General features: G+C 38.1%; 3 protein-coding genes across 3 annotated transcripts; 1 reads left to right on the top strand and 2 right to left on the bottom strand.

Annotated features, from left to right (window-relative positions):
• The first annotated feature begins 2,483 nt into the window (after window positions 1-2,483).
• LOC119693027 lies at window positions 2,484-5,997 on the top strand. Its single transcript, XM_038115066.2, has 3 exons — window positions 2,484-2,641; window positions 2,860-3,114; window positions 4,540-5,997. The coding sequence occupies exons 2-3, from the start codon at window positions 2,902-2,904 to the stop codon at window positions 5,995-5,997; spliced, it is 1,671 nt and encodes a 556-aa protein (XP_037970994.2). The 5' UTR covers window positions 2,484-2,641; window positions 2,860-2,901.
• Window positions 5,987-9,770, bottom strand: LOC119693028 (prostaglandin reductase 1). Its single transcript, XM_038115067.2, has 7 exons — window positions 9,336-9,770; window positions 8,865-8,964; window positions 8,417-8,605; window positions 7,826-7,944; window positions 7,325-7,476; window positions 6,656-6,767; window positions 5,987-6,283 (listed from the first exon to the last, which is right to left on the bottom strand). The coding sequence occupies exons 1-7, from the start codon at window positions 9,442-9,444 to the stop codon at window positions 6,054-6,056; spliced, it is 1,011 nt and encodes a 336-aa protein (XP_037970995.2). The 5' UTR covers window positions 9,445-9,770; the 3' UTR covers window positions 5,987-6,053.
• A 170-nt stretch (window positions 9,771-9,940) lies between these two features.
• On the bottom strand, window positions 9,941-11,213 carry LOC119693029. The gene is made up of 2 exons (XM_048622655.1): window positions 10,981-11,213; window positions 9,941-10,102 (listed from the first exon to the last, which is right to left on the bottom strand). The coding sequence occupies exon 1, from the start codon at window positions 11,203-11,205 to the stop codon at window positions 10,981-10,983; it is 225 nt and encodes a 74-aa protein (XP_048478612.1). The 5' UTR covers window positions 11,206-11,213; the 3' UTR covers window positions 9,941-10,102.
• Between the last annotated feature and the right edge of the window lie 4,901 nt (window positions 11,214-16,114).

The following is a 16,114-nucleotide window of genomic DNA, read 5'->3' as shown; positions in this document are numbered from 1 at the left end:
CGTGATATTACAGTCTCGTAAAGGTCTGATGAGGAGCAGGAATATAGCGAATGGATCTAAGTGATGACAATACGCACGAACATTAGGTTAGGGATCAAAAATACAGTCTCTTGGTGCTGGTTGAGGTATGGTCTCGTGAGGATCTGATGAGGGCAGTAACACGGTGGTGGCTCAATTTTATTTCAAAGATGTTAATAGCTAAAAGCATCGAGTTTGGGCTATTAAGTATGTTTTTCAGAGAGAGAGAAAGAGATTTTTTTTTTCCTCTGGATGTGTTAGGTTTACTGGGTTTACTAAGTTCATTCTGTTAATGGCATCAAGTTGTTATGTGTTCATAAGTAATAATTATTTATTTACAAAATGCTGTTGATTCTCCACGAAAATGTAAAAATAAAAATAAAATAAATAAAAATAAATTCGTAACGTAAAATTGTCAATGACGGAATTTCTTCTATAGACAGTAGCCACAAAAAAAACAAACGATAGATGGCGTGATTTGAAGATAAAGATACATTTTTTCGACACATAGACAGCAACAACAAAAAAATACAGATTTAAAGAAACACATACTTATACAAAACAACAAAGAAAAAAAAAGGATACACATCAAAATAACTGGAAAAAATATAAGCCCCAATTTACTTGTGTGGGACAGGGAGTACCATAATATTTTTTTTGGGGTACTCCCCATCTATGCGAAATATAAGCTTGATATCTTTACCCGTTTCTGAGAAAAAGGGCGGTGACAGACAGTCAGTCAGACAGACGGACAACAAAGAGATCCTATAACGGTTGCTTTTTTTCTTTTGACGTTCGAAACCCAAAAATTAAGTAAAAATATTATGCTGCCAAAAAATGTACTTACAGGTATTGAACAAGCGGTATATAAACAAATTATACCAGCAGAGGGTTCACCATTTAGCTGAATGTTACTTAGAAAACGGCCTTGAGTGGCAGTCAAGTTGGTCCCCGCCTGCGATACTTTCCATTAACATTGGGACTCGTTTTCATGTTTTTAGCGTACAGTCAGGTTTTTAGTTTTTTATAATTGTATTTTTTTATTTGTAACTTTTTAGTTGTTTTTATTTTATGAAATTTTACGTCGGTAGGTAGTTCATGATCATTTTTTATTTCAATAATTTTGGTGTTGTTATTTAAATACCTTCAATATGCATATTTTTGTAATGTGAAAATCAAGTCCTTTCATTTGATACCTTACACGGCAAAGTTGAATTATTATTTTTTCGATCATCACGTTATGTCCTCAAGAGGGCGCTATGTACATTTTAATGGAACGTCACATAGCCTATAGCCATCGCGCCATCAATACGCTTCTAACAATACCTCATACATCAAAATCTATCAAGCCGTTTAGGCTACAGGAGGGAACAAAGAAACAGACAAACATACATATATACATACATACAATCAAAAAACATTACCCTCCTCCTTCGGCAGTCGGGTAAAAAGGAGTAAGACAGGGGGTCATTCTGAACTTTTGCTCTACGAGTTTTGGAAATTAACAAAAAAAAACCTTTTTCATAGAAACTTTGTTGGACATGTGACTTTTTACCATGGAAAACGAATATTTTTTTTCGCGAATTTGCAAATCTCGTAGAACAAAAGTTGTCCAGAATGACCCCTTGAGTCATCCCCTTTTGGCTTAGTATAGCCCTTTTGCGACACTATGTATTTACTTTGCTTTGTCGTCGGGGTTCAGTTGGCTGGAGGATGCCCGAAACTTATTATCTACACTTTAATACTTTTAGTTACCTTTCTACAAGTAAATACCACATTTGTTTGAGAAAGCTAATCGGGTTCCGAGTATAGAGTAAAGTGGCACCCCTATTAATTTCTACTCTTTCCTGGTGCCTACCAGTGTAAGTAAGAATTATACTTACTTACCCTAAAATCACCCAAAATGTACTTTAACATAATTGTCAATAAAGTTGGCGAGTAAAAGTTTATCGACCCACTGTGCAAACTTACATGTGTGCGTGTCACTGCCTGTGCTGTGTGAAGAGCATTGAAAACCCAAAATTGGCGCGGCACGTCACCCTGTACGGGCCCTTAAGCGGTTGCCATTAGTCACCATTAGTTATGCAAGTATGCAGAAGTCATGGTCTCATGGGAATCATGGGATGGGTAAGTAGGTATCATAAGATTTGTTCACTTAAACAGGATAATTAGTAGTAAGTACATAAAGAAGTGGCCTTATCGCGAAAAACGATTTCTTCCAGACAACCCATGGGTGAAATAGAGCTGTGTGTCGGTAACTATGTAACTAACTAACTAAGTAGGTACTGGGTACTTATTTAAAATATCGTTAAACACCTCCCAATAGTATTAAAATTATACTAAAACACTTTTAGCATGCATTTGAAGATGTTTCGGGGATTTCAGGTGAAAAAATGTTTGAACTTTATTATTCCGAGTCTGACGTCCGTTCCGAGACACAGAATAAAACGTCAAAGTTATGTTACGGAACTTCGGAAATTGTCAAATATGGCAAGCGGTAAACGAACGAAACGGGCGTCAGTCAAGCTCACTGTATTGTATTTGTATTTTTCCATATTTTGTAGTATCCAGAAACGATACTGAGTTTTGAAACTATAACAGTTTACAATACTTCAACTACGTGGTAAATATACCTGGCATATTATGTAATTTGAAATCTACAAACCAAGCACAAGACCTCACAAAAAATTACAAGATGTGTTGTTTACTTTTTGTTTATTATCATTTTATACCATCTTAATATCAAGATCAGTGTGTATAAACTACATAATTTTAATGTAAGTAAGCACCTTTATGTTATAGTGTGTACCATTTTATTATTTGTTAACTTTTTATTTACAGATTTGACCTAAGGATTTGACCCATTCGTGATCGTGATCAGCAATGGGTGGCGCGCGGTGTACGTATCGTACCTGCACAGTGCGCACGGACGGGCAGACACACTTGTTCCACTATCCGGTGTTCGACAAGCTGCGGTGCCACCAGTGGCTCACCAACGCGCAGCAACTCTACTTCCTGAACTTGAAGGTTTCACAACTCAAGAACAAGGTTGTCTGTCAGCACCATTTTAAGGAGGATCAATTCATGAACTATAAGGTAAGACACTAGTATTTATCTAGAAGTTGGATTTAATAAATGCATACCTTAGACTAGTAGCGGCTGGTTGAGGAAGGCAGAGGTCAGTGTGCTGTGACACTTCTTGGGAGAGGCCTGTGCTGGTCATTCTTGGAACTCCCTCCAGTCCGCTGGGCCATAATAAGACTGGAGGAGGCTCAATCTCTGTCTGGTTATTTTTTTTAACCCTTAATAGCAAGAGCACACAGTGCGTTGCAGCGCCGCACCACAGCTATTTCGCCATGTCAGTGGGCACACGAGCGGTGCTGCGCCGCAACATTGTTATGACAGCAGTGTCCTTCCTTGTGATTCAACACATTCACCCCTCCCCGGCCTCGTCTTGGTGGTTGGAAGTCTGGTGTGGTGTGGTCCAGTGAGGTGGGGAGGAGTGAATGCGGTGCGGCGCCAGAGCGCATCGTGTGCATGCCACAGATATTTCTATGTAAAACGACGCAGAGACACCTCTCCGGCGGGTTCCGCTCATCTGGCATAATCTTTATTGACCAAAACTCATTTCGCATAACTCGTATGGTCTAAACTTTTTTGGCCGAACCATCACTTTGCCAAGACTTATGTGGCATAAGGCTCGTTTCGTCTAAAACTCTTTAGGCACAATCTTTAAACACCTAAGTTTCGTTTGCTCAAATTTATGTTCGTCTATACCTATGTATAATCTTGTTTCTCCTAATGTTATCTTAATAAATAATATATTAAGTATGTAGTAAATGTACAAATTGTGGTATTTTTCTCCTACATCCCGAAAATCACGATATTGTATGATCAAAAAATCGAAAGTTAACGACCAATATAATTATTACAAACCCCATGTGATCGAAACCTAAAAATAGGTGCGACGACGAGCAAAGCGAGGAGGAGCGTGTTAGGTGCACATGTTCATCAAAACCAAAGCGGAGCGCAGCGAAGCGGAGCGGAGCGTTTTCCAAACAGCGGAAACAATACAAGGCACCAGTTTGCGCTATGTAGGGAGACGCTCCGTCAAAGTTAAAGCCAAACGAATATTATTACTTTGTATAAACCTATGCCATAGCATCGTTAGGCTATTCAAGATTTGGCCATACCATTATTAGGCTAAACAATGTTATGCGAAATAACTTTTTACTAAACGAGATTTATGCCATACGATTTTCGGCGTAACGAGACTTTGACCAAACGTTACTATGCAATACGAGATTAGGCAAAAAAAACTTATGCCAAAAAAGGTAGAACCCTCTCCGGCGCTGCACCGCCGCCACTACGCATTGTGTGCTCTTGCCCTAACCCAAAGAGAGTGGTGTTTAAGTGTTTGTGTATATGGTGATGGTTGCTGATGATGAAATTATGCATAATTATATTTAGTATGCATGGCATTTACTAATTTTATTGAAAGTAAAATTTTTCAATTTTCAGAAAGACAAACTGACATGTTTTGCAGTTCCTACAGAAGACGGACCTTTCTGTGACACAGATGACGAGTCACTTATAACTGAGAATGACTTGCTCTCTCCAATCAAACCAGAATATATCGAAAATGAATATCCCTTCAATGTCAATGAGAAAAGAGCTAAATTTTCTATGAAATATGGAGATTTTCTGACAAATTGTGATGTAATGGAGACTAACAATGGCCTCAATTCATTGATAATACCTAATTTTACACCTAAAAGAATGACACCCTTAAGAACGGCTAAAAAAGAGTGTAAACCTAGGCCATCCATGAATATTTTAAATGAAGAAGCGTCCGAAATAAGTAAACCAACTTTAACATATCAAATGAATAATATTCAACAGCTACCACAACAGTATAATGTTACGAAATTAGAACAGAACCAATCATCTTCTATTTCTGATTTAATGAAAACAACTGCCACACCAAGCAAGTCCAAGATTACCATCTTATCTGAAGAGAGTTTCAATAGTCATATACCTATTCCAATTGATACATTCGTAACAGTTTCACCATCAATGGTCCTGCAAGCTCCTAAAGGAAATAAGAAGAGTGTAGATCCTAATGCTGAACATTATATTATTAGTCTGGAACCATATCCAATGGGTATCACTGATCCACCCACCAATCAGAATGATAAATCAGGTCTTATTACTGAACAAAATAATTCAGCACCTATCATTACTGAGTTATGTAATTCAGCACCTAGGATTTCTGAGTTAGGTAATCCAGGACCCATCATTACTGATTCAGTACCCCCTATCATTACTGAATCAAATAACTCAGTAAACCCCATGGTTGAGGCACATAATGCAGCAACACAGATTGATCAATTCATACCAGATTTGTCAAACACAAGCAAAGGTGAAGCTGTCATAAAGGAATGGAACATCAATGAAGAACGAGAAGCAAAACAAATGAGTTCACCAACTCTAAAACAAAATAGAAAATCTAGCAAAAGAGTTGCTGATATAGAACAGAAACGCAAATTTAACAAGAAATTACGAGACATTGTTGAAGAAAGTCTCAACAGAGCTGATGAAAATGAAAGTCTATTAATTGCTCCCAAAAAACGTAAGCTCCAAAGCATGGAAGCTAGAGATCCTCTCATTACATATCTCGATTCAAGACTAAAACAAATGGAACATGCTCTAATCCAAAGGATAGACACTAATAGTCACAGAATTAAGGAACTCCAATCTCAGTTCAGTAGTCCCAGAAAGGAGTCAAAAGGTGCCAGAAAATATTCAGTGTTTACGCAAACGACAATTCATGATGAACAGACTCAAAAGAAAACTCTTTACAATGATATTTCTAAGTACCTTAGTGCAGAAGCTAAAAGTTTGGTCTTTGAAGAGCTATTTCTTAAAAAGATTATTAAACCACCTTTGAGATCAAGTAAAAGAAATGTTAAAACGTAACACATATTTATTTCTATAAGGGGTAAGTTAATAATATTCATAATATGTCTATTGATTTACACTTTGACAATAGTTTTGCCAGTGTTGGCTCCGCTGAATAATCCAATGAATGCTTGGGGCGCTTGGTGGAACCCGTCCCAGATGTGTTCGCGGTACTTGAGCCGGCCGTCCCGCACCCACTGCAGGTTCTGTGCGATGCCCTCCATGGTCCTGCTCGCGAACCTGTTCACGAGGAACCCTTCCATGCTCAGTTGTTTTGAAACTATGTAGGGCTGCAGTATGGTGGCTGTAAAATCATAAATGCAAAATTGGATATTGTTTTTTTATGTAGCTATTGTTGTAAACATGTGAAATGGTTGTAAGATCACATCCCATGCACTAAATTGGTTGTATAAATGACATACTGGAGTGCTATACACGCAATGCAACCTATATACAATATCTCAGTAAACAATTATATCTTTGGGGGCTCCAGTAGCATTTAAATTTTATTAGGTCAATTTTTACAAATAAATGCATTATGGTGATCGATATCGATTTTTGATCGTTATTGATATTATTAAAATAGCACAATATTTTATAGCTAAGTTCAAAAGTAAGATCATGTAAATAAGCGGCTCTTGTGTGTAAATAAATAATAATGCAGTTTGCGTGTTACCTTTGCAGTTTTCTTTATTAGTTTCGTTGTAACTGGATATGGCTCCGCAGACGGCTATTCTGCCGAATGGGTTCATTTGTGATATAATAGTACTGCTAATTTCCCCTCCGACCTGAGAAAAGTAGAATACTTAGTACCTACCGTCTGTTATTATCTAATATCTTTCTCTGAAGAAATAAATAACCATAAGTCGAGGTAATATCTTAGTTTGTAAACGTCATAGAACTCGTCATTCTGAACAACTTTTGCGATGATATGAAATATTATGTTTTTGCCGAACAACCTAATGGTGCTCCTACGAAGCAGCTCCTTGACGTGAATTTCTCAAGGAACTTATGACAATAGTTGTTCAGAATGACCAGCTACGTGACCCTCGTCGGATGCACCTTTAAATATCTTTGCAACATCATCAGCCTAAATCTCTGAATAACAATAATCCTACAGGGTGTTGCCAAAGTGGTAGTCTAATTCAAGAGGGCTGACTTAGGGGGTCAACCTAAACAAGTTTTGTTCTACGAATCTTTAGGTTGACCCTGTGAGTCACCCCCTTTCGGCTTAGTATACCACTTTTGTATTCAGAGAGTTTGGGAGAGGCGTATGTCCAGCAGTGGACTGCTATAGGCTGATGATGACCTATATAAAACTTTTGTAACAGCCTGTACAACTAACATTGTCGAAGTAGCAGTCGACGCCGTCGGGCGCGTGTTGTTTGAGGAAGTCCCTCACGTCTGCGGTGTTGTAGTTGGCGGCCGCGGTGAAGCCCAGCTCCTGCAGCCAGCGGCACTTCGCGTCCGAGCCCGCGAACCCGAGCACGCGGCAACCTACGACAGACAACACGAATTTATTATAGACATGTGTAGGTGTATGTACCTACAGGTGAAGTAATTTTATTTTGGGTCAGATTGACTTCTGGAGAGCCCCTTTTGGCTTAAGATACGAATTTTGAAAAAACCTGTATACTTAGCATTATTGATTACTTTGTAAAGGGGGCTGTGCTACAAAGGCAAAAAATCTCACCCCTCTGAAAGTGTCAATGCTACTGAGAGACCTCAGACACAGGCGAAAGACAAAAATTCTAAGGGTCTGTGATTTGACCAATGTGCAGCTAGCGACTGACTGCCGTCAGCATCCTTTCACTACGATGATAAGAAGTAATATGTCATCACGCACCGAGTATCCGGGCGATCTGTCCGACGTGCGAGCCGACGGCGCCGGCCGCGCCGGTCACCACCACCGTCTCGCCCGCACGCGGCCGGCACAGCTGCGTCAGCCCGAAGTACGCCGTGTTACTGTAGACAGATGAAAAATCAAACATCAGCGTCATCGGCCATGGCTCGACGAATGCCTATATGACTGAGGTGCAGGGTTAGCCAGGATTAGTCAGTGTTTAACTGTCGGTAGCCAATTCTCAACCACTCGCCTTTTGACCCGAGTTTTGGAGCCGGGCCCGAGTGCATGGCTAGAACTTTTATTTCGTTATGAATCGAATCCATATTATTCTCCCCAGGGTGTGCCGGATTTGTTTGCTTGTCTTGTTACATACGTACGTGCGAGCATAAGCTAATAGGCTATTCTCGTTCTATTATCTCTATGAATTGATCCTTCCTACTGACATTCCCTAAACAGCCGCTGTTTCAGGCATAACTGACATTCTAATCATACAGCCTCGCTAACTTTTGTAACTCTATAATTAGCAAGATCGGATTATGCATCTTGCTTTTACACTTTTACCTAACTCAAAGTAGGAATTTCTGAACTGACCCAACCCTGCCCAGCACGCCCAGGCCGAGCGACGGCGGCAGGTCTCCGAAGTCAGGCAGCGGGTAGACGTAGGGCTGCTGCGGGGAGCTCGCCGCCGCCGCCGGGGCCGCCACCGTGTGCGTGCGCCAGCCGAAGTGGCCCATCACCCACGAGCCCACCGCGTACCCGGGGTGCTTGGACTCCACCACTCTGTGATACAAGAAGAGGCTATGGACTGCTTGCGGCTGAGAGCAAGGCCGAGCACAGAGGAAGGTAGGTAATGGTGATGATTTACATATATGACTTAAGTTTATCCAGTAAAAAGTTATTTTCTATTGAGGTCCAATGATTTCACACACTAGAGCTGGACTTTAGATAAGGTAGTTTAATTTTGGATCATTGGCATCAGTTTACTCATAAGGCGAGCTTATTCAGACGTAAAATATTTTCTCTAAAAATACCTACTTACTTTGCGATTTGCCCTCCTATCATATCGCAGGGGTATTCATTACCCAGTTTCATTCTTTGATATGGATCGACGCTCATGTAGACAGCTTCGGCCAAGAATTCTGGTCGTGAAAATAACAAGATAAGATTAATTTGATACCTCGATACGACGTGCTGATACTCGTACCTATGGCCGGCTATAAGTACTTAATATAAACAGTCATGCTCTATTGTACAGTAAAGTTCTAGGAATTATTGTAGCGAATGTACCTCTATCTATAATAATATGTAACAAGGTTAATTAATACAGTTTAATTTAAATTTACTTAATTATAAATAAAAATGGACAGCAGGGTTAAATTGTAATTAAACATTGTAATGTAAGATAGGTACAGGCTACATGAAGAAAGTTGTGGGTTACAATTACAAAAACGGATATCCTGTTTACATGTTATTTTTCTTTAAGTTTTGTGATAGGTAGGTGTGTACTTACCACCATCTTCAATGTCCCGTAAGGTTTCCTCCTCGATTTTAAAATCCGATTCCTTAGGAACACCTTCAAAGGGTCTCAGAACTACATATTTCTTCGCCACAACAACCATTGTTATCGACAAACGCTGACTTTGGAATGCGAATAATGTAATTATCACTGAACAATAGCTGCTGTGTGACTGTAATGTAAGATGTAAACAAGTCGGTAGAAAGATCAAACTCGCAGTGAAACCGGTTAGGTTACGTAGTCGAGTTCGATAGTTATTTTTATGAATATTGGCACTGGGCACTTGTTGCCTTATCTTGGATGAACCATCCGCAAAGTTAGATACTTACCTACTAGCACCTATCTTATCAGTTTATCAGACAGACAAACGTACAACAAATAGGTAAATTTAAATACGTTTAGCGTTGTGTAAAAGCGTTAATTTTTTATGAGCTGTCAGAAAGTCTTTCGTTCATCATCATCAGTATCCTTTCCTTACTCATCTATATTATAATGTAGATACCTACATTTAATTTTATTATATTATAGGTAACTACCTACTTACTCGAATTACCCTTAGTATTTATGAGGTTATGTTATACTAAATTAAAAGATTGTAGTTGATAGTTAATTACTTATACAGTATTTATTGCAGTATTCATAATAGGCACTTATGTATTTATTCAAGTATAAAATCCTTACTAAACGTATTCTTAGTTACCTACGTAGAATCACATTTTAGTATTGAATGCTCAGCTGCTATGAAATGTTCTTCTCGTTATCTGAAAAAAATGAGAACAGTCATTAAGTAAGTACCTATGTAGGTAACTAATCATTTCAAGTTACCCTTATGAATATCAGAAGACAGAAATTCTAATATTAGAGCTGTCAAAACCTTAATTTAAGTATTGATTAATTTTAAGTATTTATAGGTAGTTTGACAGCGTTAAAATTTAAGTACATAATTATCCGGACCAATAATAAATGCCTAGGGCCTAGTCAGTCACACACATCACAGCCAACAGACAGTAGGTAGTGTGTTAACGGTCACATAATTTTTGTAGTAAGTACCTAAGTATATTTATTATTTACAATTAAGTATTTCTTTCTTTGTTTTATTTATTGCTTTTTGTTCTTTTTTAATGGCTGGCTATTCTAGAGAATGACGGTTTGTCTATACAAAGGTAATTTAATAGGATGGTAGGAGGTAGGTAGGACCGACAGAAAATGATAAAGTCAATATTTTCAAATAAAACATGAAAATCCTGAACTAACTTTGTCTTACATTTTGACATTTGTTTTTTCCATATGTTAGGAGGAATTTCACCAAACGCTAAACGTATTTAGTAGCCTGTCATACGTCAGTTAGTACAAAATGTATTTAAAATTTGATTTAAATACGTTTAGCGTTTGGTAAAAGTGACCCTTCATGTAGATTTGAAAATAGTATCGAATCCTATGCTCGCGACACAGTGTTCCTATCTTGACTTAACTACTTTTTGTGTCCTATATCCCCTCCCCTAGATGGGCCAGAGAGCGTCCACAACTCACAGTGACTCTCCATCGCAGGTATCATAATCGGTTCTCTCCTTTCCCATTAAGTACCTACCTACATCCATTACCCTACAAAAGGTATCATTGTAATTTGTCATCCACTTACCTAAGGGGTAGGAGTGACAGCGGCAGCGGACTGCAGGATGGAGATGATGCTGCCAGCCGCCAGGTTCCCGTAGTAGGACTGCGCGGCGGCGGCGGCGCAGCCCGCGGCGATGCCGCCCGAGCCGAAGCCCAGCAGCGGAGCCACCAGCCACGTCAGCAGCCCGCCCGTCAGGTAGATCACGGCCCCGCCCACCACGTTCACTAGCAGCGCAGCCAGGAGACCCATTGTTCACCTGACAAAGATTGAATTTATAATAACAATAAATTTATTTACCATTATTCCACATAAATAAGTAGGTACATTATTTAACTATAAATATTGACAGTCTAAGTCCACTGGGGAAATAAAATGCGAATTGCTGAGTCTACTCTACTGGGAACTGGAAAGGGCCGAAACCACTACCACCTTCAGCCAGCAGGTGTGTTTCCTGGAACAAAAATCGCTTCAATCGCTTGAGAACTTGAGATGGCAGACATGACTTCACATGAAGTCATAAATAACATAATTCTTACGCTTACGTTACGTATGTAAAGTGCCAATGTTGTCTTTCATGCATTACCACTATATTTTTTCACTTGAATAGGTACGTACGTACCTACCCTACCTATTTAACTAAATAAACATACGTACCTAATCAAAATTAAGTAGACCTACCTTGTAAAAATTATCTCGGATCAAATCAAGGACACAGCAGGCACTCACAGTATTTCGCCCCGCGCGCGGGAAGAAAAGAAATGCAGTAGACAGAGTAAGTACTTTGTTAATACTGAAAAGAAATGGGAACGATCGATTAACTATACACTATAGAACTATAGTGGTTTTTCCCCCAGCCCCGGTACTCAGTGTTGCCAGTACCAATTGGGCCACTGTTTCTGAACTAGATTTTGCATAAGTAGGGGAGACCGGGGTAAAAGTAACAGTTTGTAGCTTCTGTCTGATTTCTCGTTATTAATAACATTTACGATAAAATAAATATAGTCACATGAAACTTTCGTATATAGTCTACAAATATCCATTATTACTTTACTTAATGCATCTCGAATTTAAGCATTTTTAAAGCCTCAAAAAAAAAAGGGAAATCGTTACTTTCGACCCCATGGTCAGGACGAAAGTAACAAGGCATGGGTCGAAAGTAACAACCCATAAATTCTGCCCAATGTTATAGATACGATTCAAAAGAAAGAAAAAAAAAACAATCAAATTATTTAGTTAAGAAAACTTTTTAAAAAACTATCGAAACTAAAAAAACTTATGACTTATTGACAAAACTAAAAAAAAACTTCTTAATATAAACTGTAAATGAGATCCATCATTTAAACTGACTAACTGATAAGAAGTTGTTTTATTTGTGCCATAATATACAATATTATGACACAAATATCTAATTAAAACAACAAAAAATAAAAATTTATAATGTGACATAGAAAGTTACGTAAGTAATTCGTTACTTTTGTCCTGCCGCGAGCTGTTACTTTTGTACCCATCCCCATTTTTGAAATATCAGGCGACATAACTTTAAAACAGCACGTGTTATTCGAAAACAATTTATGACATGCTACAGACAATCTTATAATGAATCAATGAACAAATAGTCATATGGTTCTTGGCATCTTAATTCTACGTAAACACAAAATGAATAAACACCAAAAATCACTAAAACAACCTTGCACCGCGGCACGGGCGCGGAAAATTATATCATGCGCGTGGGGCATCGCAAGCTAACTACCAGCTGTCGCTTGGGACGTTAAGGCTATTGGGGAAGTCCACAGAGTCTTTGTTACTTTCTACCCGCTGTTACTTTTGTCCCCGGTCTCCCCTACTACTTATATTATATTTGTACGCCACAACAAAACTAAAAACAAGTAACTACATAACTAGATGTATCGGCAAATATATCGAAATATCAACCGTATTATATTAGTTCAGTAAAGTAATGATAACAAGCAAAGAACATAATAAGTACTTAGTACTTCTGATAACAAGCTTGGCTTGATATGATTTTATTGCTCTTGGCACACTAGGCTCTGTGAGAGTGGACATCACACACTATTAGTCTATGGTGGGCATTATGGGAGGGGCTTCCCATAAACTAAATAGAGATAAGTACTTACATTAAGTACTACCTACTACTAGTGTCTTTGTAATCAAACTATTATTAACATTGACTTATCATATTGATTATTAAACAAATTTAATAAACTAGATGAGTAGTGACGTACACACGGCAACTCCAAATGGTTGGCAGGGCACACAAACGTAGTGTATGTGTGCACACTAACGTGGTCTATGTGTGCAATAAAGCAGAAATCGGTAAATACACCAGTAACAAACCACACACACACACACAACAGCACAAACGAGTTTGCGCGTAGGCAAACGCCCTTACACCAGCTGTGACATAAAAATATCTACCGGTCGAGTAAGTCAAATAGTTATAAAATTGACTTGAAGCAAAATTTCACAGCTTGTAGCTATACTCTTCGTAGCTCATTGGTAGTATGTTAGACTTAGGTCGTGAGTTCGAGTCCACTGATGGGTAATTTTATTTTACTTTATTTAAATTTAGCGTTAATTTAAACGCTGTTGAGTATAAAATAAATTTATTTGAAATTGACAAATGACTACAAGCTGCATAGCTGTCGACTATTTCTCTTCGCTAAAAATATATGATTCGTTCTTCATTTGAGAAGTAAAACCATTCTACCCTCATACAATATGAATAAACGAAATTAGTTTTTAGTTTTAGTGACAATTCACCTCTGCGTCTGCATAGTGATTCACTTTGTGATTTGTCAATTTATAATTAATTTATCTTCGCAGTCACTATGGAAAGTCATTTAACCATGTTCAAAAAGGCGGAGATAATTGTATTATATGAACAAAATATTACAATTAGTGAAATCGCAAGACGTTTAATGATATCGGTAAGTAACATAGAACTGCAAATATAATTTTATTTGACCGATAGAATATTTGTATTTGTATATGCTAAGTATTTGTATTTTTTGTTTGCAGAGGAGAACTGTTCAATTATGGGTTCACCGATACGCAGATTTGGGACATGTAGACAGTAGTCGTCGTGGCCGGAAACCTCCTACTACCTATACGGATGCATCACCACGCCACCGAGAAATCGTAGCTGCACATAGCGCCGATCCGTTCTGCAGCACCCGTTCTACGGCCACAACACACAGTATATCCCTACTAGGGCATGCAATACCGGAACTATTTTCAATACCGGTATTGAGTTCCGGTATTGCAACTCAATACCGGGATCCCGGTATTAATACCGGTATTAGATTTCCTTGTAATAAATGGCATATATTGCGATTAAAGGTCGTATAGGTCAAAATAAAACGAGAAAAAGCAATAAAATTCAGTTTTTTGTAATAGATTTTTACGAGAATTGAGTATTAGAGTTTAAATTTTACAATAAATTATTATTTTTACATTCAGTGTCCGTTTACGCATGGACAACAGTAGATTTCAAACGGCCGAAAACTCCATCAAACGGTTGGAAACAAGTGCGCTTTCACAGTACATAGGAATACTATATCTTAATCGCTTTATTATAGCCTAAAAAAAGTCCGATTCCGGTATTACTTCAATACCGGTATTAACTTTCAATACCGGTATTGAAAAAAGCGTGAATTTTGTCCCTGATACCGGTATTACGAATACCGGTATTGCGGTATTGCATGCCCTAATCCCTACAAACCGTACGGGTTCACTTGCGTGCTGCTGGGTTGAGGTGTCGGAGGCCCGCGAAGAAAATTGCTTTAACTGATCAGCATCGTCGAAACAGAGTGCGTTTTGCGACTGACTATTTAAACTTTGATTGGTGCAACAATGTTGTGATATTTAATGATGAAAAGTCTTTTAAATCAGACAAGGATGGACGTAAGATATTATGGCGAAAAAGTGGTGAAAGATATAAGGAGACAAATATTCTTCAGTGCAGGTCTAGTGGGCGAATCACTTTAGGTTATTGGGGATGGATGTCTTCGATGGGTCCCGGTGAGCTAGTGGAAGTAGGGGCTAACAATAATAGTCAAGGATACTTGGAGGTTTTACGACATGTTTTACTGCCAACTGTGCGCGTCGCATATCCAGACTCGCATATATATTTTGTTCACGATAACTGCGCCATCCATCGCGCACGTATCATGCAAGATTGGTTATACACCCAAGATTCCTTAACTGTTATTGAATGGCCTTCTAAAAGCCCTGATTTAAACCCCATTGAAAATCTTTGGGGTCATATGACACTTAACTGGGATCCATCTGAGGTGAGATCCAAAGCTAATTTGGATAATGTAGTCACTGCAACCTGGGAGTCGATTCGTGGCACTGATGTGTGTTGGAATATGGTGAATGGCATGAGAAACCGATTACAACAAGTTATAGATAACGACGGAGCACCGATTAGTTATTAAAATGTGTATAATCGTCATCATCATCTTCCTGACCTTAACCCTTTCCTTGGGGTTAGCTCAGTATTTTTTCTTTTTCAATTTGTATAAGATTTTAGTGATTTTGTTAAATATCATTATTTACAATTATGGGTAAGCCAATGTGTTAATGATGTTATTGTTACTGAGGCTAGAAGAAGTTATCTTATTTCTAGCTAATTAACATGTTGATTCATATAACTAATGACTTGCCTATTTACTTTAGTAAAACAGCCAGTCCATCCTTGTCTGATGTTTATTATGATTTAAAACTGCAAATTGAAAATTTTCCTTTTTAATATAAACTACAACTATGTTTTAAAACAAAAAACAACAAAAACGTAACATCCTTAATGTTTATGTTACGGCAAGAATAAATTTGGTAATTTTAACACTTAATAACTTGTTTCATTCACTTTCTGTGTTGCTTTTATTCGTATATACTACAATACTATTAGTAACTATCTAGAAAAATAAATTAAATCTATTATAAAAACAAAAAAAGAATAATTTAGGTTCAAAGGGATTTGAACCACCGTCCCGGTTGATATCAGTCTTATATCTTACCAACTGAGCCATCCAATCAATCACGATGCTTTGCAAAATTTCACTTCATATCATAAAAACAATGAATCATTGCCACTGGCACAACTATACATGTTTACAATATCCGTGTGTTGGTT

The sequence above is a fragment of the Plutella xylostella genome, chromosome 8 (assembly GCF_932276165.1).
Source record: "Plutella xylostella chromosome 8, ilPluXylo3.1, whole genome shotgun sequence".
In the NCBI taxonomy this organism is placed as follows: Eukaryota; Metazoa; Arthropoda; class Insecta; order Lepidoptera; family Plutellidae; genus Plutella; species Plutella xylostella.
Note: the sequence above shows the minus strand (reverse complement) of the source record. Positions and strands in the feature narration are given on the sequence as shown.